Source organism: Triturus cristatus, chromosome 6, assembly GCF_964204655.1.
Source record: "Triturus cristatus chromosome 6, aTriCri1.1, whole genome shotgun sequence".
NCBI classification, from domain to species: Eukaryota; Metazoa; Chordata; class Amphibia; order Caudata; family Salamandridae; genus Triturus; species Triturus cristatus.
The window spans coordinates 1,616,943,773-1,616,967,030 of record NC_140589.1 but is presented as its reverse complement, the minus strand read 5'-3'; the positions used below and the strand labels follow the sequence as shown (position 1 = coordinate 1,616,967,030).

The window sequence follows — 23,258 nt, the reverse complement described above, 5'->3', positions numbered from 1 at the left end:
GCGCAAATTGTTTTCTAACACTCCCAGTTGAAAGAGGAGGACTAGGATTACCTAACATTAGATTGTACTACCTAGCGGCGTAATTTAAATATCATTGGCCTATGTTTCGAGTAGATAATAAGGTTACTTTGACCCCAAATGATGTTCCCTCTATATTTGAGATTCTAATGGGTTTGGGCGCCAGAGGATGTTTGCAAAAAATATACGAGCCTAGCTATTTAAAACGAACTTGATTCAAGATTTTGATAACCGCATATAAAAACTGGACCCATGTCAGAAAAAAACTCTGTATGGGCAGGTTCAGCAGATACACTCCGTTTTTGGATAACAGCCAGATCTCCGCAAATACTGTTGGACGGATACTTTGGGAGGTGGATAAAGGGGGGGTTCCGCAGTATTGCGGACCTATTGGATGGGGATCAACCAGCTACATTTGAAATAATTAAAAATAGATTTAATCTCAGTAACAGAGATTTTTTCAAGTTTCTACAACTAAGGGATTTTATTATTAAAAAAAGGGGTGGTATAAACGGCTACTCTATGATCCCTCTGCTGGGGGCTATCACCAGTAATGATCCTCTGTCAATTTCAAAACTTTACAGGATATTTCTTGAAGGGGTACCAGATGATATCGAAAAACACTGTAAAATGGCAGGAAAGGCTTGAGGTTACAGACCCAGGTCTGGAAAGAGCTGTTGTCTTGGCCAACACTGTATTATTCACAGCCAACCTCAGGGCGCAATGCTACAAGACATTTTTTGATCTTTATATCACCCCTTCTAAAATTGCTAAATGGGGGGGCGTGGAGGGTATCTACTGTTTCAGATGCAATATTTTGGGCGCAGATCTGGTGCATATCTTCTCTACATGTCCGGTTCTGGATAAATTAAGGCAGGAGGTTACTTCGTTTCTGCAACATGTCTTGAAAAGAAATTTGCTGTTAACCCCCCAATTTATGTTACTCGGAGTATCTACACCTGTTGATAATTGCAAGGAGTTTTTATTTATTGCTATGTCAATACTTAGACTATGTATTGCCTCCTCGTGGCTAGATCCGCTACCACCTACATTTGGACAATGGAAAATGCGTATGCTACATGTTTTCAACTTAGAGAAGGCCCTTTATGCCCGAAAGGGGAAAAGAGGAAGAACTAAGGGACTCAAGATCTGGAGACCACTTAATGACTGGATCAATTAACTTAATTAACAAAAGCTATATTATTTATTTATTTTCTTTGTTTTTTCTGCGACATGTGGACTACAAAAATGTGCCTATTGGAGCGCTAATTTACAACACGGAAATGTCAAACATTGTACATCCCCAGTTTGTATGTATTTACGAGCATAAACAAAAACAAAAAAATGCATTTGAAAAGTGAAACACTATTTTGAAGCCTGCTTGAAGAAGTCTATCTATAAAGAGCTTTATTTTTATAAATACAGTCTTGTGTCTCTGTGTGGTGGGTTGGTGGTTATTGTGGGATGCCCTAAATGTACCTTATGTACTCTGGAGTTTAGTCTGACTGCTCGCACTACGTTACCTAGAGGGTGAGCAGGGGTTATTTTCCATGAGTAATCCTTTGCCCTGACTTAGAGGAAAGGGTCCCTGCTTGTCGCAAGTGCATACCTGCGCCAACCAGAGACCCCGGATTCTAACATTGGTGGCAGCGGTGAGGATCTACGGATTAGCATTTTTGGTGTCTGCGCAGTGATTACTAGCCATTGCACAGCGAGGACAGTCCAGTAGCTTGAGCCACAGACTTTTGCTTGCCAAGAAAGAAGATCCCTTGTGTTTGGAGTCATGCCTGGCCCAAACAGCATTGAGAAATCGACCTCTGAAACCTCTGAAATAGTAGGAATTGAATGGGATGAGTCAAAACTGGATAGCTACGAGAAAACTGAACTCAAGCACTTCTGCAGGAAGCTAAAGGTTCCACATGCAGGATGCAAGAACAAATCAGATCTCTACAAGGCGCTGAAAGCCTGGATTGAATCAAGGGGTGCAACTGAGGAAGTTACACCATTGAAACCAGCAGAGAGCGTTCATAGTTTTGGCAGAGGCCTGTCGCCAGAGGAGCTGGCAGACAGACCGGCCACCAGGGATCATGAAATGAAGTTGGCAGAGCTGAAAGTAAAAAGCCAATTGGAGCTAGAAAGCAAAAAGCTGGCTCTGGAAGAAAAGAAAATGCAAATGGAGCATGACTTGATAATGAGGAAATTTGATATGGAGCTTGAGAGGCTTGAGGCCATGAGTGTCTCAGCCCAGCAACAAGAAATGTGTGTAGCTCAGAGATTGAGCTTTGCTGAGTGGGAGGAGGAATCCAGCTCAGATGGTGGCAGCAATAGTGAATTTTCTAGTGCTGAGAGAGTAGTACACACACCCAGAGATGTGGCGCCTGACTTGAAGGAGGGGGTTAAGTTACACCAGGAGGTTCAAGGATATGAGGTAGCTCCAGTGGTGCGCAGTGTTCATGAGGTAAATTGGGAAATTGGCACAGGGGTTCATAGTCCTAGTGGTGGGAGGGATTCCCCCATGGTTGAGATCTGGTGTGTGCGTGTGAAGACCGCCCAGAAGAGTGTGGGTTGTGTGACAGACACAGTCAGATACTGTCTTGCCAGTCTCAGGAGAGTGGTGTGGAGTATGTGTGTGAGGCACTGGATGGTAAGGTGAAGGATAGTTTGGGTAACCCTGCTAGGGGGCTGTGTGATCCAATTGTGGGAGAGCATATTGTAAGTCCCTGTTTTCCAGAGCTATGCCAACACCTGTGGGAGAGTGAGTTCTCTAAACGCAGGGAGCTCACATTGGAGGCAGACCTTTTGGTGGAGTCCAGAGGGTCTGGAAAGGCATCGGGGAATGATCCCAAGAGGAGTTGTCCAGGTATCTTCAAACCCAGTGTGGTGGAAGTGGCTCAGAGTAGCCCAACTAGGTCCTGTAGTAGTGAGAGGGGTATTGGGCCTCACGTCCTGTCTTTAAGGGGAAGGAGTGAGAATGGGTTATGTTCCGGTAGTGCCCAACCTCAGTCTCAGAGCTTGGATGGTTCTTTAAGGGAACACCAGGTGGGGAGCCTAGTCTGTCCTGAGGGGCTGCCCGTTGTGCGGGATCCCCTAGAGTCTGGTGAACGGGGAGTGTCTGTAAGCAGGCCTCCATCAGTTCTGGTGTCTGGCAGTACTGCTCCAGTTGGGAGGGTGCAGAAGTCCAGATTGAGGGGTGAGAGGGGGAAAGAGTCCCCAGTGGAAGAACCAGTGCGTCAGGGGCCAGCCAGAAGGGCGGCGGCACCAGTGAATGACCATGATGACACCACTTCTGTCCTGGGGGATCTTCATGCACTGTCAGATGGACAGGGGTCGGGAAATCAGCGCCAGGCAGACTGTCACACGACACATGAGTTATGTGTCACCCTCAGGGGGTGCATGCGTGCTCCCCGGGAAGTCCTGGTGCGCCAGGCGAGCGTTCAACCGCATGGGTTGGGCCCAGGGTTGGGAAGCCAGGGTCAGGTGTTGTCTGACCTGGAGGGTGGGACAACTGTAATCAGTGTCCTGACCCAGGTTGCTTCTAGGGGTACCACTCCAGTTTGGAGTGTGCAGTACTCTGGAAGGGGGTGCAGAGGGAGGGAGTCCTCGCCTCTGACCCCCGGTGCAGCCTGAGGGTTTAGACCCTAGGCTGGAGAGCCAGGTTCAGGTGTTGTCTGACCTGGAGGGAGGGACATCTGTAATCAGTGTCCCTACCAGTCTGTCTTCTTGGTGTACCACTCCAGGTGGGAGGGTACAGCCATCTGGAAGGGGGTGCAGAGGGAGGGAGTCCTCGCCTCTGACCCCGGCTCAACTGAAGGGTTTAGACCCTCGGTTGGAGGGCCAGGTTCAGGGTGTCCCCCCCCCCCCCCCCCTAACCTGGACGCCCAGTTGCAGGATAGAACCCCTGAACTGGTGTGCGAATTGCGCAGGACACCTGCCCCAGGTGCCCTGGCAATTCTGGAATGGGGTACCACTCCAAGTGGGAGGGTACAGAGCCCCAAGGAGGAGGACCAGGTGTGGGAGAGGCCACCCCAGTCTTTGGTCCAGCCGCCGGATACAGGCCTGGGGCTGGTGGGTCAGTGCCGGGATGTCATACCTGACCTGACAGGAGGGAGAATGGACAAAGGGTGCCAAGCACCTGGGGCTACTGCCCCCCGCTCCCTGGTGCCACAGAGGTTTGGGAGCCCTGAGAGGCATACGGCCTGGGTCTCATCCCTGACTACTGTCAGTGGCCACTGTAGCATTTTGCTGTCTGTCTGTTGGGACACACCTGTGGGCCAGTTAAGGTTAGGTGCTGCACAGGTGGTGTCCACAGGTGAGGAGAAGGGTTCCCCATGGATTGGCTTGGTGGGCCCGGAGAGTATGGACAGAGGGATTCCAATAGGTTCAGATTGGCGTAGAACTGGAGTCTGCCCCTGCAGTTGCGGGGCATGTCCTTGTTCTATCGCCCCAAGCAGGGAAGACCATCACGGTGTCTGCCCTGCGTTTTGGCTGGAAGGGGGTTGTGTTGGACTTGGCCCTTTTTGCAGGGTCATCCCTAAACTTTTTGTCTTCCTCCTGTATTGTTCCTGACCTATTGTTGGCTGTTTTATGACTCTGGGCACCTTACCACTGCTGATCAGTGCTAAGGTGCATATGCTCTTCCTATGGTAAAATGTTGATATTGATTGGTTTCCATGTTTGGCTTATTTGGTTTACTATCAGCCCCTAGTAAAGTGCACCAGGAGTGCCAGGGCTTGTAAATACAAATGCTGCTGGTGGGCTTGCAGAACCTGCGTGCAGTCTGGTACTGTCATGCTGACTGCGCAAGTGCACCTACTTGCCAGTCCCTAAACCTTCCCTTAACTACATATTAGTCACCCCTCTGGTAGGCCCAAGGGCAGGGTGCACTGTAGGCATAAAGTAGGACATGCCCTGATGTGTGTGGCATGTCCTAATAGTGAATTACAGCCACTTTCGTTTTTCACTATTGAAGGCTACCTGCTCTCCATGGGCCAGAATGGGCTGCTGGAATTATTACACTCTATAATCCCAGCGGACTCAGAGCATGGTTGAAAGTCAAGTTTAGTATGCCTGAACTCAGAATAATAAAATACTTCTTTTAGTAAAGTTTATTTTAATATCCTGTGTTTGTAAATACTACTTTTAGAAAGTTAGTATTTACTTGCTTAGCCATTTCAGTCCGCCTCTGCTTTGTGTGTGTGTGCTGCCTAGTTTCAGTGAGGGGCAGGGCTGGGGAATTCCAGGAGACAGGCTGGCTGCCAGGTGGTGGGTAGAGAGATTACACCAGGATGGGTGGGAGGAGTACACCTTGACTCTGAATAGACCTGTGCTCTGCCACCACAATGCTGGCTCCGCCCCCTGTGGAGCGGGTGATGTCTCTGCCCTGTGCACTGAAAGGAAAGAGCAGAGTCACCACAACAAAGTGCTCCAAAACTGGACTGAGCCAGGCACAGGCCCCCTGGCGACAAAGAACAAAAGAAACTGTGTATAAAAGAAGGAGCCCTGCTCCTAAGAAATCAGATCCTGTTTACGCCAAGAAGAAACTCTGCCTGAAGAGAAGGACCTGGGAAAGCTGCATGGAGGAGTACTGTCTCTAAGCCTGAGAGACTGGCCTGTGGTGGGTGCCTTGCTGCAAGAAGGAGAGGAAAAGACTGAGAGAGACTTTTAAATCAACTTGTGCTGTGTGAGCAATCTCCAAGGGCTTGCTGGTGAACTTGCCCCCTGAACTGCGCCCCAGGAACAGTGGGCGCTACCCCTCCCTGGAAGAAAGGAAGATGCTGTGGGTGGATTGCGAACGCTGACCCCAGAGAACCTGTGTGCCCCCATCTCGGCGAGCAACGTGACCTCTGCCCGACTGTGCTGCTGTGAGCACCGTGACGGCCTGGCCTGATCAAAGCGAACTGCTGCCCCCCCCCCCCCCCCCTCGAGCCAGAGCTCGCAACGTGAGGAAAGACTGCCTGCGTCCAAACCCCGAGCCTCTGTGGCCCCGAGCCGTGGAGACCACCGTGAGGAGCAACGACACGCAAGTTAATCCCTTCTGGCCGATGCCGACAGCGCTGCGCGCTGAAAATCACCCCCGAGCCGCCCCTCCTGCTTCCCCCCTCGAGGTGAGCTGTGGAAGTCCTGAGGCGCCCCACGAAGCATCGCCGTCCTCTAACCAAGCGGGACTGCAACGCGACGCGGGACGCCCCTCTGAGGACTGCTGAGGCCGCCGCGAACTCCTCGCAAAAGAATAAGGTACTGTGTGCCCCTGTACGACACGTACTTCCCACCGTACGACGCGTACTCCCATTGTGCGGCCCGGACTGGCTGTCCCATACGCTGACCCCAGCGAGAAGCGTGAGACATTGCAGGGGAAGCGGCCCTGGGTGTACGAAGCGTACTGACATCTGTACGGCATGTACTTTCGGCCCGAACTGACTTTCCCGTACGCTGACTCCAGCGGGAAGCGGGAGAAAGTGCAGGGGAAGTGGCCCTGGGTGTTCGGCACGTACCTTCGCCTGTACGGTCCGTACAGCGTACGCCGATTCACGCGGGAAGCGTGAGCAATCGCAGGAAGCGTCCCGAAGAGTGTACGGCCCGTACGAAGAGTGGTACGACGCGTACCAACACCCGTACGAAAGACACTCCGACGCGCACAGACCTCAAGAAAGTGAATATTGCTCCCAAATTGCCTTTTAAGAACTGTGGCCTCATGGAACATTGAGCACAAGTAACTGGAACCCTCTTGAAAAGTGAAACACTGTATTTTGAAGCCTGCTTGAAGAAGTCTATTTATGAAGAGCTTTATTTTTATAAATACAGTCTTGCGTCTGTGTGGTGGGTTGGTGGTTATTGTGGGACGCCCTAAATGCTTAACCTTATGTACTCTGGAGTTTAGCCTGACTGCTCGCGCTACGTTACCTAGAGGGTGAGCAGGGGTTATTTTCCACGAGTAATCCTTTGCCCTGACTTAGAGGAAACGGTCCCTGCTTTTCGCAAGTGCATACCTGCGCCAACCAGAGACCCCGGATTCTAACAAGTTCTAAATATCTAAAGTAGATTTCAGGAGCCTGAGTTGTAGCTGACTGCGTGCAGTGTGTGTTTATGAAGCCAGGGTATAGCAGAGGTACCCCACCCCACTACTGCTGCTTGCTCAGTTCCCTTTCCAAATAAAATGATCTATAGATTTTTTTAGGTGTTTTATATCTCAAGGAATTTGATTTGGAGGGACTGCAAAAATGTTTCTTAGTCTCAGGAGAACATTTTGGTTGATAACAGCCACTCTGCCCGGCCACAAAATGTATAGATTTCTCCATCTGTGGGGATCAATTTTGATGGCTTCCAGCAGGCGAGAGTAGTTTGCTTCATAGAGCAAGCTCTGTGCTGTAATATACACACCTAGGTATTTGAGTTTTGTATTAGTGGCCCAACGCAGAGGGGTAGTCTAAAATCTTTTTCTCAGCCAAGGTGGCAGGCCCACGCTAAGTGTAGGAAAGTGCCCCTTTTGACATGGTTCCTCCCCACTTTTTGGCTGTTATCTGGTACAACTTAGACTGAAAGTCTAACTGGACCCTGCTAACCAATTACCCAGTACCACTGTTTTTTCCCCTAAACTGTACCTTGATTCCACGATTGGCACCCCTTTATGATCCTTGTAAACCCCTAGTAAGTGGTCTCCTTAGTACCTAGGGCCTTGAACTAAAGAAGGCCCCTAAGGGCTGTGGCACAAAGTGTGCCATCCTACGGGACCCCTTGCCAAGCTCACGCAAAATTGCCATTGCAGCCTGTGTGTCTTGGTGCTGAGAAAATGAAGGGTTGACATGGCACACATCCATGGGTGCCATGCCTACAAAGCACTGCATGTGCAATAGGTAAGTCACCCCTATGACAGCCTTACAACTTTAAGACAGGGTGCACTATACCCATGTGTGGCCATATCAGCCGAAGTGGATATGTCCCTGTGATATCTAAGCTCACCCTTAGATGTTAAAAGTGCACAGGGAAGCCATGACAAGTACATGGGCTGGAAACTTGGTATTATGAGTTCCCCAGCTACACGAGGGCTTCACTGTACCCCGAGGTGTTAGGCACCAAACACCTTGTCTTAATAAACCAACAGTGATGTCAGTGCCGGATTAATTAATAAATGCACCCAGAGAGCACCTTAGAGGTGTCCCCTGAAAACCTACTGACTACAAGTGTGTTGATCAGCCAGCCACCATAGATAGGTTTCTGACCGAAGCGTCAAAGGCGCTGCTGCCTATGTTATGCGACTCAGGCCCCTCCAGATAGTGGAGTGCCCACCCCCTTATCCTGACCCCACATTTTGGTGGCAAGAAAGGTGGGAACATAAGTAAGATATTAGGAGGTGTGCCCACAATCATCCAGCACCACCCCTAGGGCAGGCTAGCTGATGTGGACCCCACTTTTCAGATTCCTTCATCTTGTTTTGGACGAATTATCTCAAGGGTCAGTGTTATGCCCACTTCCCACAGGAAGTGTTCTTCTAGAAGGTGTTGACACCTTAAAGGTAGGTAGCCCTATGGCTACTATCTGTCATTCCCCTTAAACTGCCCCTAAATGGAGTATTTAGGTGGCACCCCTGAACCCAAGAACTGTGATTCGATGGATCAAGAGTAGGACGAAGTAGTGTAACTACCTGGCGAGAACTGCAGCAGACCTGTGCACTATGGTGTAAAACCCTGCCCGCCCTCAGCCCTCTATAGACAGTTGTGACAGAGTGACTCCTTGTTGGTAGCCTGCCAGCACTTCGAAAATCACCTACAGTCTCCCTTGGAGTAGAAGAGCTACTCGCCTGCAGTCTACAGGCACCGACCAGCAGAGTCCGGTCTACCACCTTTCAGCTCCCCAACCTGATTGATGCCACAGACGACCAAGAGAAGCTTCTCATGCTCTGTAAGGTCAGATCTGTCTCCCCATCTAGTGTGAAGACACCAGGATTAACCAGAGCCATGCAGCACCAACCCCTAGGGTACTGGATGCTCCAACCCCAAACACTGAAAGTGAGAGTCCAGTCCGGGTTCTCACTGACCAGGACCAAACAGCTGTTGGGGGACATCAGCATCACTGAGACCCACTACGTGAGTGGCAAAACTGTCTTGATTTCTCCTCAACCAGCTGTTTCTCACTGACCATGAGGTGCATCTTTGCGCACCCAGTCAAGCCGACCAAACCACTCTGTACCCTGAGCCGCCCGGCCTGGGTCCGGATTGTCTGGCTGTGCCCCCTTGCTCCAAGACCCTTTTGCGACCTAAGACCCCATGTGTGAGCTCTCTAACTTGCCCTCAAGTCCCCCTGCACAGCCTATTTCCAGGTGGCACCCCTTCATCGTAGCGCACCAGCTACCAATCTCACCAGCACTCTGCTCCTGGTAGAACTCAGGCGGTTCTCTAAGAACTGCTGGTAGTACTATGGACCTTGGCCCCCTACAACTCCGAACCCCGAAGGTTTACCCCCTCAAACCAACTGTACCGACCTTTTACAGCTTTTACTTTTCCTCCCATGGGTTTGCATTGTGATCAAAAACCCGCTGGTTTGAACATTTTACTTACCTGTGAATATTGTTAACGAAAGCAATACTTGCATTTGAACGAAGTTCTTGGTTTTGAAACATATATAAAAAGAAGTGTTCTTTTTCTAATTTGGTCTTGGATTTATTCTTTTGGTGTGTGTCTCATTTATTGCCTCTGTTAGTCAACAAATGCTTAGCACTACCCTCTGATATGCCTATCTACTCACTCACACTACCACAAAAGAGAGCGTTTGTATTATCTGCTTTAGTCTCTGTAAACAAATTAGGGACCCACTGGACTCTCTGCATGGTGTACTTCATTTTAGTACACTATGTGGAGAGCCATCTTCCTACACTAAGCATCCAATTTCTCAAGATTTGTTTCCTACTTGAAAAAATGGTCAGCCGTAAGATAAACAAACAGATGTCCCTGCACTCCAGAGCCTTTGTTAAAAAAAATAAATAAATACTAACCCCCAGAATGCTTGAAATTCAACCAAACTCTGATGGGGACACTTAGGGAAACATTGGAGGAAACTTTTTTGGAGGTCTGCTGCACATCTGGCAGCCCCCACCGCATTCCATAAAACTGTTGGGGGTACACAGATCTCTTTTAAAATTCAATCTGGTAGCCAGTGATCTCTGTACGCTGCGCTCCACTCCCTGGCGCCCCCCCCCCCGATCTCCGTGATGCCACACTTCCCCATTACATGGGTGGTCTTTCCGGTTCCCCTAGTGACCATCATGTTACTGGCCTTAGTGGTTTAGCCCAGATCTGGTCGGGCTCTGGTAGCGGTTTCCATCATCTCTGGAACGCTTCCTAGACATACTTTGGTTACCCCTGCTTGACAGGAACCCCTGTACACACCTGTGTGCTCCTGGTATGGTTTCCACTTCTCTGCTCCCACTCATCAGCAGACAGGACCTGTAATTAAGTGCTCACGCCTTAAATTCTTGTCCTAATGTTGACCTCCTATTGCCCAGAGGTCGAAACACTGTTGACTACAGGCGTGATATAAACTCAATTTGTTTACCTCCAAGTCTAAAGATTCCTCAAGGAGTCTAGAGTCATATGTCTCTTACTCTGATGCACTTTTCACTCTTGATTCACATTAGTACTTTTTAACGTTTGTGAGCACTTTCTCACATATAATTATTGCAGATTTTATTTGTGAGATTCTGTAAATAAACTGTATTGATGCTTACTTGATTTGGTTGGGTCAGGAACTTTTCAACCAGGTCCCCAAATATCTAAATTGCACAGAGTTTTAGATGTATGTATCCTCTGTGGAGATCTGCTGCATCCGCCAAGTTGTTGAATAATGATTCTTTCAATAAGTCTACAGTGAACCATTTTTGTTTGCTGTATAGGAATCCAAGTATGAGCTTAGTCGGAAAAATAGGACAGAATTTGAAGTTCCATCAGGAGTGCAGATATCACACAAGTGACTTTGGATCTACACCCAGGGTCCATTATTAACATAGGTTTGGTACCTCACATGAATCGCGAGAACTTGGTATGGTGAAACTGTACATTTCCACCGTAATGTATAATTCGGTAAAGCACCCTTTAATCAGTGAAACACTGCAGACTTACACCATGAAGGCACACCCACCATATATGACCTACGAGGTTAGCACCAATCCCTAAAGGATCTCTTTTGCAATAAGTTATCTGTACGCAGATCCTGAGCTAGTCGGTTCTCTCAAATGCTCAGCCGGCAAACCTGTGTTCACGTGCATCCAGCCTAGAGCCTTTTACCCCAACTGTGCACCAGTGGGCCTTGCTGTAAAAGGCAAACACTGACAGCAATCACTCTCAGTCCATTTTCACAGAATTTATAGGAAGTGAATCTCTGTGAGATGCACTCATAGTAAAATTCCAAAACAAGGAGGTAAAAAAGCAAAAAATCCAGTAGTCTAAATGGGTCGAAACTCACTTTTCTACACTTCCCTTAACATTGGAAAAAGTAATATTGCCTGCTGCATCATCTAGAATAGAAAAAAATCATGTTTCTCCAGCTTTGGTCTATAGTGCCTTACATGCCTGGGTCAAAATGACACAATATTGTCAGAATGAGAGTTTATGCATTCTACCTCGCCTAATCTCTACATCGATGTAGACCCTTGGCTTGGCAAATTGTCACAGATTGCTATTAATTCATTTAGTATCTTCAACTAGCTGCGTTTGTGGAACATGAAGTTAGCTTACACTGGTACACTGGGACATACACTGACCTGGGACACTTCTATACCTCAGAACCTTTTGGTTACTTCTTCCATTGTAAGTGCAGACACTCTGCAAAACGCAACTTTCAGCAGTACTTGTGTTCTGCTTTCTCCTGCTGGCAATTAGACAATACCTGTTATGAGCTTGATGGAAATTTAAGAATCTCCCTTGGTATGGACATGCTACTAGCGACTTCATTTTAGCACTGGAAAAGCTCTTTTGTGTTGTGAGAGTGAAATATGTTGGCTGCTGTTTTAACACTTTGTTCAAGAATCCGAAATTTAAACAACACGTTTAAATGGATTGAAGTACCATGTGCTTTCTTTTGAGACACTTTGAACTACTATGAATGAACTTGAAAGAAATTTGTGACCAGGGGGCGAATGGTGTTCATGTGCAAAAGGAGCGTTGCCCTGCCATCCTTGGGAAAGAGGCAAGAACAAGGAAATAAACCGACTAGCTGAGAAGAAATTACTGCTCTGAGTTGGTGTGCTGGATCTCCTGGGTGAACTCTAGTGAACTTTGCAGATATCTTAGTGTGCAAGCGCCAGCCGGGCGAGGTTTTCTTCGACCTACAGGCACAAACTACATCAGTGACATCACATAAGAGGGAGTGCAGCCCGGGAGACCTGATTGCTGCCTCTGTACCCCGGACCACAACACCCAGAGTGCCCTGCGGCCGACGCGCCACCAACAACGCAGCCCTCATGCGCCAGGAGGTGCATTTACGCCCCTGAGAACTCCCAAAGCGCGGGACGTGCACGGGCATGCCCAGGCCAAGCCCGGGCCTGTATGCGCCCGGAGGAAGCCGGACCGGGCCACCCCCCTGACACTCACTGGAAACCACCAATTGAATTGACGCTTCCAAATAACATAAGGTACTGTGGCCCTGGCAGCATTTAACTCTGTTCCACCTGCTGTCCCCTTACCATTTGTGCATTTCAGCCCAAAGGCAGGCGGGGGGGATGGGTACTCCACCGCATAGATGATCTTTTGGCTGAATGTGAGGTTCTTCTTGATTCTCCTAGCTCTACTTCCCCTCCCAAATCTGCCCTTGGGCAATCTCTATCAAGTCCAACACCTTCGCGCCTCATACCAGCAATGGGTCAGAACTATGCCACCTACCATGGTGGATCTTCCTGCGTTTCCCTGTCACAATAGTTTTTTACCATTGTTAGAACAAGTAGATCTAGAGGAGGCACCTGATACTTTAGCTAGCGTAGTGCATTCGACGAGGCCACCGACTAACAACTAGGTCACCGTCTGACATATGCCTAAATGTGGATACCTTAGTACCTGACAGGATAGCTATAAAACCCAACAGGGAAGCAACCAAGCATATGGCCAGTCCATCTAGAAATTCAGCAACCCTAGCTAATGAAGCCACCACACAAAGACCATTAGCATGTCAAATAATTGACATAGCTGAGGAAATTAAAAATCTTAAAACAGCTGTAGGCAACCTTGCAGCCTTCGTGAGCAAGGCTCATACTGACGTCCTGAGCATTCAGAATCAATTACAGGCACAGACAGCCACACAGAAACATTTCCGGGGGGCCCAATTAGTGTGAGGCAGCTGAAAGGGGACTAAACCAGTCATAATCCAGGAAGGCCAAGTGGCGATCCCATAGACCGGACCCCTATCATTGCTCCGCTCACTAACAGTCATTCTAGACATGATAGAGGTGTAGGCCAACCCATGTCAGGTAGAGCAAAATCTGATAACCCAACTACTATTGCAAGTCCCAGGATAGGGCCTGTACACCACTCAACAAACCACACCCAAGTATTATCTAGCACACATAAGAGTGCAGATATAAGGAAGACAATCTATCTAGCCAACGTCCCAAAGAATCAATCGGTGTCACAGACAGAGGACGAGCGCTCCTTAATTAATAAATGCACTCACTGGACACGGAGAGTGAGAGGGTGCAGGTCCATCATAAGAGAAGATATAATTGGGGCTAAAAGACTACCTGATCTGGGAGGGCCTGTGGACGCATAAGTCGCCATAGCACTTACCCTGGCGCACCGTTATTTGGTGGAAAGCCTGGTGGCCTTTGATTTGCGTACCGAAAATCTGGTTAATACCAAAATGCACTTCAAGTATAATTGCCCAGAATTGCTAGCAGAAATAAATCGATCATCTAGTGCAGCTCCCCAAAATAACGGGTCCCCACTGAATGAGATTGATTGAAGGTCAACCCTGCCCTCAGTAGCCCTCAAGTCCCAGGCCAATATCTTAGTACGGCCATAATACACCCCCAGTCGCACCATGCGGAAAACCTCTCAGCAGAGGAAGCCATATTAGAAAATCGGGTGCATGAGACAGATCGCACAGCAAGGCCCGCTGCTCGTATGGTTGAGCCCTTACCGCCCACCAACCGACCACCACGAAATTTATCGATAGTATCATGGAACATTGCTGGACTGCGGTCTAAGGGAGTGTCCCCCGACTGGAACTCCTTTGTTGAGGAAAGTGACATGTGTATCTTTCAAGAAACATGGTCAGTTGAACCACACTATTATTTGGTTTATTTAAACTTCTATAAACCAGCTACCCAAGGCAACAAAGGACGCCCTTCGGGGGAGCTTACAATCTGGGTTCGGCAAGACATTGGCTTTACCATACATCCACTCCAGACGGAGAGCAATGACATTCTTGCTGTCCGCTTGGAGTGCGGGACACATTGCGACATCAATATCTATATCTATGCTAGAGGGCATAACTGGGGACGAAGGTCGTAAACTATTTCTTTGCTAGATGAGCTCTGACATAACATCTCATGGTCCTCCTCAGTAATCTTAGGGGGAGATTTTAACACCACCTTTGAGCCCTTTGATAATGGGGAATTCGACCTAGCGGGGGAGGAGGATGAGCAGTGGGGTATCCCTGCCCTGGAAATATCCCCAATTAGAAAATGGATGGAGGCTGCACTACAGATGAAGGCCTTAAGCCTTGAACATGGTTTAAGGGCAGTCAATGGAAGAACAAGATCTGATAAGCAAGGGGCACACACATTTAGTAATGGCCACCGTTCTAAAAGGATTGACTACATGTTAATTAGCTTAAAAGTTATCTGGCACACCCTGCAGGATATGGTCGTGATGGATAGAATCGAGAGCGACCATAATCCACTCTGTACAACATTTACACTTAAGGGTCAACAAGAGCAATCACAAACTCCTAATTCTTTCCAGACAGGTAAACTGGCACTGACCATTGACATGTGACACCATAAATGGCGGATGGTAATTGAATGTCCCGACATACTATCAACTAAGTCAGATTTGGAACATACTTAAACTCAGATGCTGTCTTTTCACTATGACTTCTGCTCATTGAAAGATATAATACTTTTACACATACCCTTATTGAATACGCTCACATTTTCTAATCCCATGTTGGCCTAAGGTTAAGGGAAGCCAGCAACATCCTCACTGGTACAATAGTGAGTGCAAAAAAGCGCGCAGAGCTCTGGGGAGGGCAATAAGACCAGGAGACCAGCCCAGAGTCCAACACTCAAGGAAGCTATACAGTAATGTGATTTTGTCAGCAAAAAAGGCCTGGGATGAGAAAAGATGGCAGGACCTTAAAGAAGCATTTAAGGAGAGGAACATGCAACGCTTCTGGAGCCTGTTAAAATGGGGTGCGGGTGGCTCAGGGCAATCTCCCCAAAATCATGTAGACCCTGCTATGTGGGTTAAGTTTTTCTCAGATCAATATGCAGCCTAAGACCATATGGATTACAATCCTTCCTGGGTCTATTTTAAGCCATCAGATACCATTTTTAATTTAGCTGATGTAACCAATGCGTTGAGCACTGTTACTAGTGGCAGAGCCCCATGCATCAACAAAGTGCCCGCAGATATTTGCCCATGGAGCTCCGATTTCGGATACCTGGAACGGGGTGGAGATCATCCCGATTTACAAAAAAAGAGACCGAGCCTTACCTGGTAACTACAGGCCAATAAGCCTCATAGACTCTATCCAGAAAGTCGTACCTCGACTTGGTTTAGCAAAAATTCAAACCTGGATTGATAATGGTATTTTGAGTCCTCTCCAGGCAGCCTTCCAGGCCAACATGAGTACCGTTGATCAGGTTTTCCGATTCATTTTAATTTACTGGCGGACAGTGACCCTTGGAAAAGAAAGTATTTATCCAACCTTTGTTGACCTTAAGTCTGCTTTTGATTAAGTATCTCGGCCCAAACTATGGAGGGTACTGCAGGAGCTCTGGCTGCCTGCTGATCTACTCCTCTTAATTGTTCGCCTCCACGAAAACAACTATGCCCAAATTCACTGGGGAGCTCAGGGAAATAAGACTGACCGGTTTCCAGTTGAGACGGGAGTACGTCAGGGTTGCGTCCTAGAGCCTACATTATTCTCACTTTTTATTAATGACAGTCAGCTTTTTAGCTTCCTTCCCCACAGACACCCCAGTCTTAGCAGGCAAAAAAAATCGGAAATTAATGTTTGCGGTTGACACGCTTATACTATCTAAAACACTGTATGGGTTAAAGGGTGTGCTGCTGCATTTTGAAGAATTTTACTTACTGCGTGGTCTAAAATTCAGTAGCGCAAAAACAAAGTTTATGACCTTTAACCAACACAGGTCGTTCAAGGGGGGCATGGTTATGGATGGGCAACTCTTGGGGCAGGTTGATGCATTCACTTATTTAGGCATCACCTTGCATAAAGGACTCGGCTGGAGGCCACATATTGATTCCAGGGCCTTGAAGCACAAGCAATTGGCCGGTGTCATGATAATGGAACACAAAACATCACTAACTAAGTCCTTTACCCCGGCACTGCAGATCTATAGTTCTAAGATACTGAGCTCAGCTCTGTATGGCGCCGAGTTATGGGGCTTTGAGAAATTGCATCCTCGAACTGTATCTGAGGACCAGTTCTTACCTGGGATCGCAAGCTTACCGCAAAACATTCCCTTGCTCCCCCTGCTCTATGACTTAGGCAGAAAAACCATAGTAGACCTTGCAAGACTACGTCCTATTCTCTTCTGGCGTAGAATCTGGTGTACCCCAGGGTTAGAATTTTTTTCGGAAGGTCTCAAAGACATAATGGAGGCTGATTACTTCCACAAGATTGGTTGGTTATGTGACATCAGATCCCTACTAACTTGTATGGGCATGCATTTATTGTGGGTTGACCCTAGTGGCACTGAGTTGCCACCATAAAGTCTAATCAAACAAAAGTACTGGGAACTTATTGTGCAAGAAGCTAATAGAACGAGTGATGCCACCTCAATGACAGGAAAAGTCTTACAAATAAAACCAAATCCACTTATTGAGGATTACTGGGATGTAATCACTAAGCCGCTAGACCGTAAACTGTATTTTCATTTTAGAGCAGGCTTTTTACCCTTGAAGCCCTTCACAGCTAGATGGCTTACTACAGCCGACAACAAATGCCCAAACTGCACTGACTTCAAAGAAACATACGCATGTGTGCTGTTTGTATGTCCGACGTATGCTGCACCCCGCAAAGCTTGGTTGGCACCTATTTGTAGGAACATGGGCACTAACCTGTCGAGTGTAGCAATGAGAATATTGTGTTCTGATCCAACAGTGTTGTACGCAGTATCAATGGCAAAGTTTCTGAGATGGATGTGGACAATTAGATTTAAGCTTCTCTTAGCACATTGATGAATTAAGGTTTCTGTCGCCAATAATAATAAGCCATATCTTCATGCAGCGATTTTTAAAAACGTTTTACAATCAAACAGTATTAATTTTACTTGATAACATTGAGTATATGTTTTTATGTGAACTGCTCTTATGACATTTTTGTTGAATAAAGCTCAAGTTGACTGACAGAATGCCATTGATCCGGTTGCTTTTGAGGCACATGAACAGTAACCCTGGGTGGAGTTACAAAACTCCATGCACTTCAATGACTGTGGGTGGGGCAGGCCGATTAGGACAAGGAAGGAGTGGGTGGCAACAATTTGTTGATTATCACAGAGGAGCAGGCTGTAGGAGGGGTGCAGGGGGTTGGTCTCCTGGCAGTAACAGGTGTTTTGTACTGCATTTGGTTTCACTTTGAAAAAACCCATTATGGACCTAGCTCACAGAGTGCTCCTTATCTGCACTTTAGAGGCCCAAGAGAAGGGAGGAAGCAGCTGTGGACAGCAATTGTAGTAGTGGATTAAGAGGTAAGTGTGGGGTTAAGCCTCTGCATCCCACCCACTCCCTGCTTTAGCAGCTACAGAGGGAGTGGGTCAAAGTGAAACAGTAAACTTTAGGGGTTATTTACAAGATGCCTTTACTGCCGGTGAGACACATTTTCAAATGCTCTGGTGGTGCAAGCCTCTCAATCATATCTATGAGGCGACGCAAATCCACCCTGTGTGGCTTTGCATGGCCTCATATATATGGAGTAAGACAAGGCAACACAAAACGCTGCATGCCTTACTCTGTGTCAAAGATGTATTCCATGGGCATTGCGGTGGATATTCCCATGCAACACCCATGGATTTTGACGGTGCCCTAGATTTCCAGAGTCACGTATACCTGGGGCAGCGCCAAAACCTTATGCCTCCCCCCGGAGCAGGCGTAACGAGGAGAAATGTATTAGTTTCTCCTAGTTGTTCCTCTTTCCATCTGTTTTGTATTCTGCAACACACAGAATGAGAACAACGCCTCCATGGATTGTTTATGTACAGTAAGGGGTAAGGGGTCTCTACCTGCACAAAAACAATCCTGCCAACAGCACAGAATAAGGGTGTCTGTGTTGGCGCTAGGCACCAAATTGTGCGCCAGCTGAAAGGACAGGATGCATAGTAGATACGGTGCATTCTTGTCCTTTCAATTTGGCAAAGGGCAGCGCAGCAAAATGACTTGCAGCACTACCCTACATCAAATCTTTGTAAATTAGGCTTTTAGTGCATGCAAGTACGAGAGCACCCTTCAAGAAGAAGCGCAATGGAATTCGAGCCACTTTTAAAAGTCACCAGTCGCCACTGTTTGTGACCATCAATTGTTGCCGCTGTGTATTATGATTAATAACCTGGGACACAAACCCTGGGCAAGAGAAAAAATCATTGTTGTAAATATTTGGAATGCGAAATTTGAGACAAATATATTCAAACTGCTGAGTTTGTTTTGCACAGGCATAGGAATAACAGGCAGGCCCGGGCAACACGTTTGGGCTGTTGCCAGACACCATTGTATCCCGCTGCAGAGCTCCTGTTTGCTTTGATAGCCCTCATTGCCAAGAGTCTATGCAAATTGCTGATTTTGTGCTTTACAAATATCTCAGAGTATGAAAGATAATCCCACAAACGATGATTCTGGTTAATGGAATGATTAATTATTCAATAGTAAATGCAGTCATAGTTGCTGGTCTTACATTATCAATTTTCTCTTTCTTTTAGGTATCTGCGCAATGTGTGGGAAGAAAGTTCTGGAAACTAAAAATTACAAGCAAACTTCAGTTTAATAATCCGTGTTTAAACATATTTGCTTTGTAGAATGTACACTTTATGGATGCAGCTTGCTGGAAGAGTAAACTATGTGCTGTGTAAATATGTTGCAATAGAAAGCACCTACAATGCACCTTTCAAAGGGTTTGTTAAACCCTACTTTGGTTTTAAGTGTACCTTAGACAAAAAAACAGATTGTGCTATTTTTCATTCGCTTTTAGACCAATTTTTTTTTCAGTGTAAGATATTAGTTTACAAATAGTACAAGGATCATTCATGGAGTGAATGAGGCACATCGGAAATATCCAACCTGGGCCCAAGTCCCTTTATTTACCTTCATAACCTTTTACCAGACACTCATTGGAAACATTTTCTTTCTTTTGTTATAAAGCGGAATTTGCAAAGTTTCATACAAAATGTATTCACAATAATATGTGGTGTAGGGCCATGCTATACATATGTTGATTGTGTTTGTTTTAAGAATAATCATCTTGTACATGTGTCTTAGGACCTACTAATGTTACATTGTTAGCTATCACAATGAATAAATCTCGAATAATCTTTTTTTAAAGTCTATTTTTCCTTTACAAAATTCGAGGAGCTATGTGTTCCATGTATTTAATCTGAAATCTAAATACTACCCCGTTTAAGCTTTCTATGTTAATGTATGGATTTTGATTGCCACCATAGAGTCCTTTGCAGTCTTTTCTTAAGATGTCAGAATTTAGGGGGAGGGGGGTGCCTCACCTTTGTGTCGCTCTGCGGGCCGGGAACACCAATCCATTATTTATCCGCGTATTTACTAAGTGGGGGTCTATCACTTGTGAGATTCTCTGCACTCTTTCCTCTGCCGGCGACCTTACTAGAGTCTGCAAGACTGAGGGAACGTGCTGGACTGCCTGAACGGCCGGAGTAACCCAGAGGAGATAAAATGGTGGCTGCTGAGCGAGGATCTACAGGCTGCGCTGAACGGGGACCTGCGGGCTGACAGAGCCCCCCAACTGAAGCAATCAGCAGTGGCGACAGAGGGTGAGGCTCCTGCCTGGCCGCTCTGGCCCTGGATTGTGACTGCTGAATGCCTGTGCAGCAGGTTCCACCCTACTGGGCTAAAGGAAATGGGTGCGTGGGGCCACTGGAGAACGCAGCAAGCTGTGGCTAAGAGCTGTAGGCGGTGATGGCTGCCCTCTCAGGCGATTAACTACATAGCTGGGCAGCGAACGGCCCTTACTGTGCAACACCGGTGATTGCGGCCCCAGAGACACCTGATCGGCCTCCAGACGGTGAAGAGGGACGTGACTGGCTTACAAGCCATCTGATCGAATGACGACTGGCACACACTAATTGGATGCCAGAATATATGCAATGAGTGTAAATCCTCCTGCTGCGTGGCCCATCCCCCCTGCTATGGGTAGTATTTTGCGGAAGGTTGAGACAGGTGGACCTAGGCCACCACAGTGACCTGCGATCCAGCAGCACAGAGAGACTCAGCTGACTGGGTGGAGTACCTGGTATCTCCACAGATATAGACTATGGCGCTACATCATTGCAGGCCCGACACAGAAAATTGTCTGGTGCAGGGCCCGCCTAGAAGTCATCTGGTTGGAGGGCAGGTAGCCCACACTAATCAGATGCCACAATAGATGTGGTGAGTGTAACCCACCCTGAAAAGTGGTTAGGGGATCTGGGCCCTCTGTTTACGGAGTGTTTTTCTGACTTGCTGCACAATAAGGCTGCTGTGACTGGGTGGTGTAATTGGCACCTCAACAGAGACCGGGGGTCATCATACGTCTGTACATTGAGCAAGGCCAAGGTGTAGACTCTGTGCCACACAGCTGCAGGCCCCGACATGGAGAAAATGGCTGTGTGGAGGAGAGGAGGGAGTGCGCACACCTCTCCCCCACAGGTGCCTGGTGCAGGGACAGACGAGGGAGATACCCTGCAAAGACTCAGTAGGCATCATTAATTTGCTAAAGGGTGATTGAACAGGCCGCTCACATTATTCGACCCTGGAACAGCGCCCTATACCTGCTTTCACTTTCTGAGCAGCCGGTACAATGGCGGCCGCTTCTTTGAATAGGTCTTGCATTTACAAGAGTTTGATCTATTGGCATTGTAAATGACCATGCCTTTCATTTATGTGTCAATTAGCAAAACAGAAATGAAAGGCATTGTCATTTACAATGCCAATAGCTTAAACTATCGCAAATGCGAGACCTATTGCAAATACTTGTTTGATTAGTTTGCATTGCAATCAAAACTTGGCACATCCTATGTAACCCATCTACAGTATGAGGCTAGGTCAGCCCGTTTTATGGCTGGCAGTGGGAGCTGTTTCCCTTTTTGTTCAAACAGTAGGTGTTAGGTAATTGGACTGTCACTTAATTGAGTGATGTCATTTTGCCTACACAAGGAGGATAGAATGTGATTGGTACAAATGTGTGTGTATTTGCCTTGGGGTTTCTGGAAACCTTTTCTCATCCCTTGTTGTGGCCAAGTGGATTGTGAAGGTATTCTGCTTGTACTTCATTTTTAGGTCGAGGGACCGTCCGGTCTGCCGAAGGCAGAACCGGAAGTCCGGAGATCTTATGTTTCTTAGAGTGGCTATTTAGCCCGCCTCTCTTTTTGCCTCTCCTCCATTGGCTGGCTTCCTAAACGGAGGCCAGCCATTGGAGGAGAGAGCCGTCCCTCCAAATAGGCTCCGTCTTTTTCAGATTCGGGGGCGTGTTCCGTGCTGTTCTTTCCACTTTTTAGCCACGCCCTTCTTTAGGCATGTTTTTCTCTCCTCCAGCCAATGGCAAGAGGAGAGAAAAAGAAACACGCCCCCGAATCCGAAAACGCCACTGCGTTTCTCCGAGGCATTTCTGCTTTGCCTCGGAGAAAGGCGGTGGTTTTCATGGCGTCCTCTCCCCCTGCTCTCGGCTCCCTCGGTGCTCCCGTGTCCGGCTGCTGCTCTGGTCTCCTCCGCCTGTCCTCTCAGGCTGTGCACGCAGGTATTTGCCACTGCCTCTTCTACCCGGCTGTCTTTCATTCCTTCCTTTGCTCTCCACCCTCTCCATAAAGTACAGCGCGTGCACTTCGCTCTTCTATGCCCAGTGGCTCTCTGTCCTTTCACTGCCTCCCCTCCCCTCCCCGCTTGCTAGTCAGTTCCAGCACTTGTTTTCTTCTCTACCCCCATTCGCACCCCCCACCCCCCTTCCACACACCTCCCATGCCTAAGTAGGCGCCTCGTACATCAGCCGCGAGCCCCGGAGCACACAGGAGTCGTGGGGTGCGCCGGGATTTGCCAGTGCCTCTTCTACCCGGCTGTCTTTTATTCCAACCTTCAGACTAAACATATCTCTGCAGTGGGCGCATTTACCCACTGAGCTGCTTTTACCAACTTTTCAGAAAGGCGCATGCAGTGAAATCCTAAACCTTTGCATTTTTTATGGGGGAATACCTCCAAATCAAGGGCTTGGTTATTCATTGTGCAACAGGTTGGTGGCACCGGGACTCAGAGATGTGAGCGGGTCCTGCTCCACAGTTACTGCAGTGTTTTAACTACCAATCGAAGAGATGAGTGGTCCAAACACCTTACTTAATATATTCCGACATCGAAAGTGCCTTATTTATGATGGGAGTACCTGGGAACATCACATTGCTGTTGTGCTGCCCTGTGTGTGATGCCTGCAGTCCTCCTTGAGCTGTTGTGTTCCAATTGCAACAGCAGAGTACATCGTTTTCCTTTTCATTCACGAGTGTATTTTGACAATGCTGCATGTCTGCTTTCGGTGACCTGACTTCTCGCAAAAACAACATTTGCACCCAGGTACTCTTGCTGCATATCCGTGTACACTTGCATAACGCTGTAACCTGAAACACACATGGCTTCCCCGCAGGGGGATGGGTGCCGTGCGCGCTCTTTGCATTTTTTAGTTTACTGTTTCAGGGTGGAAGCCTTGCCACTGTTACCACGCTTAACACCCCCATCTCAAATTGGCTTCGATCTAATCGCTGTCGGATCTGATTGCTATCCCGGCTCCTTATTTTTTTTCTTTTGAACCTTCCTAGTTGT

At 47.6% G+C, this 23,258-nt stretch overlaps 1 protein-coding gene across 1 annotated transcript in view; it reads left to right on the top strand.

Moving 5' to 3' along the window:
- Positions 1 to 19,769, top strand: part of CRIPT (CXXC repeat containing interactor of PDZ3 domain) — an 86,627-nt gene extending 66,858 nt beyond the window's left edge. The window contains exon 5 of the mRNA XM_085612758.1: positions 19,157 to 19,769. Coding sequence (XP_085468884.1) covers positions 19,157 to 19,221 — 65 coding nt within the window. The 3' untranslated portion in view covers positions 19,222 to 19,769. The remainder of the gene's footprint in view (positions 1 to 19,156) is intronic.
- The last annotated feature ends 3,489 nt before the right edge of the window (positions 19,770 to 23,258 follow it).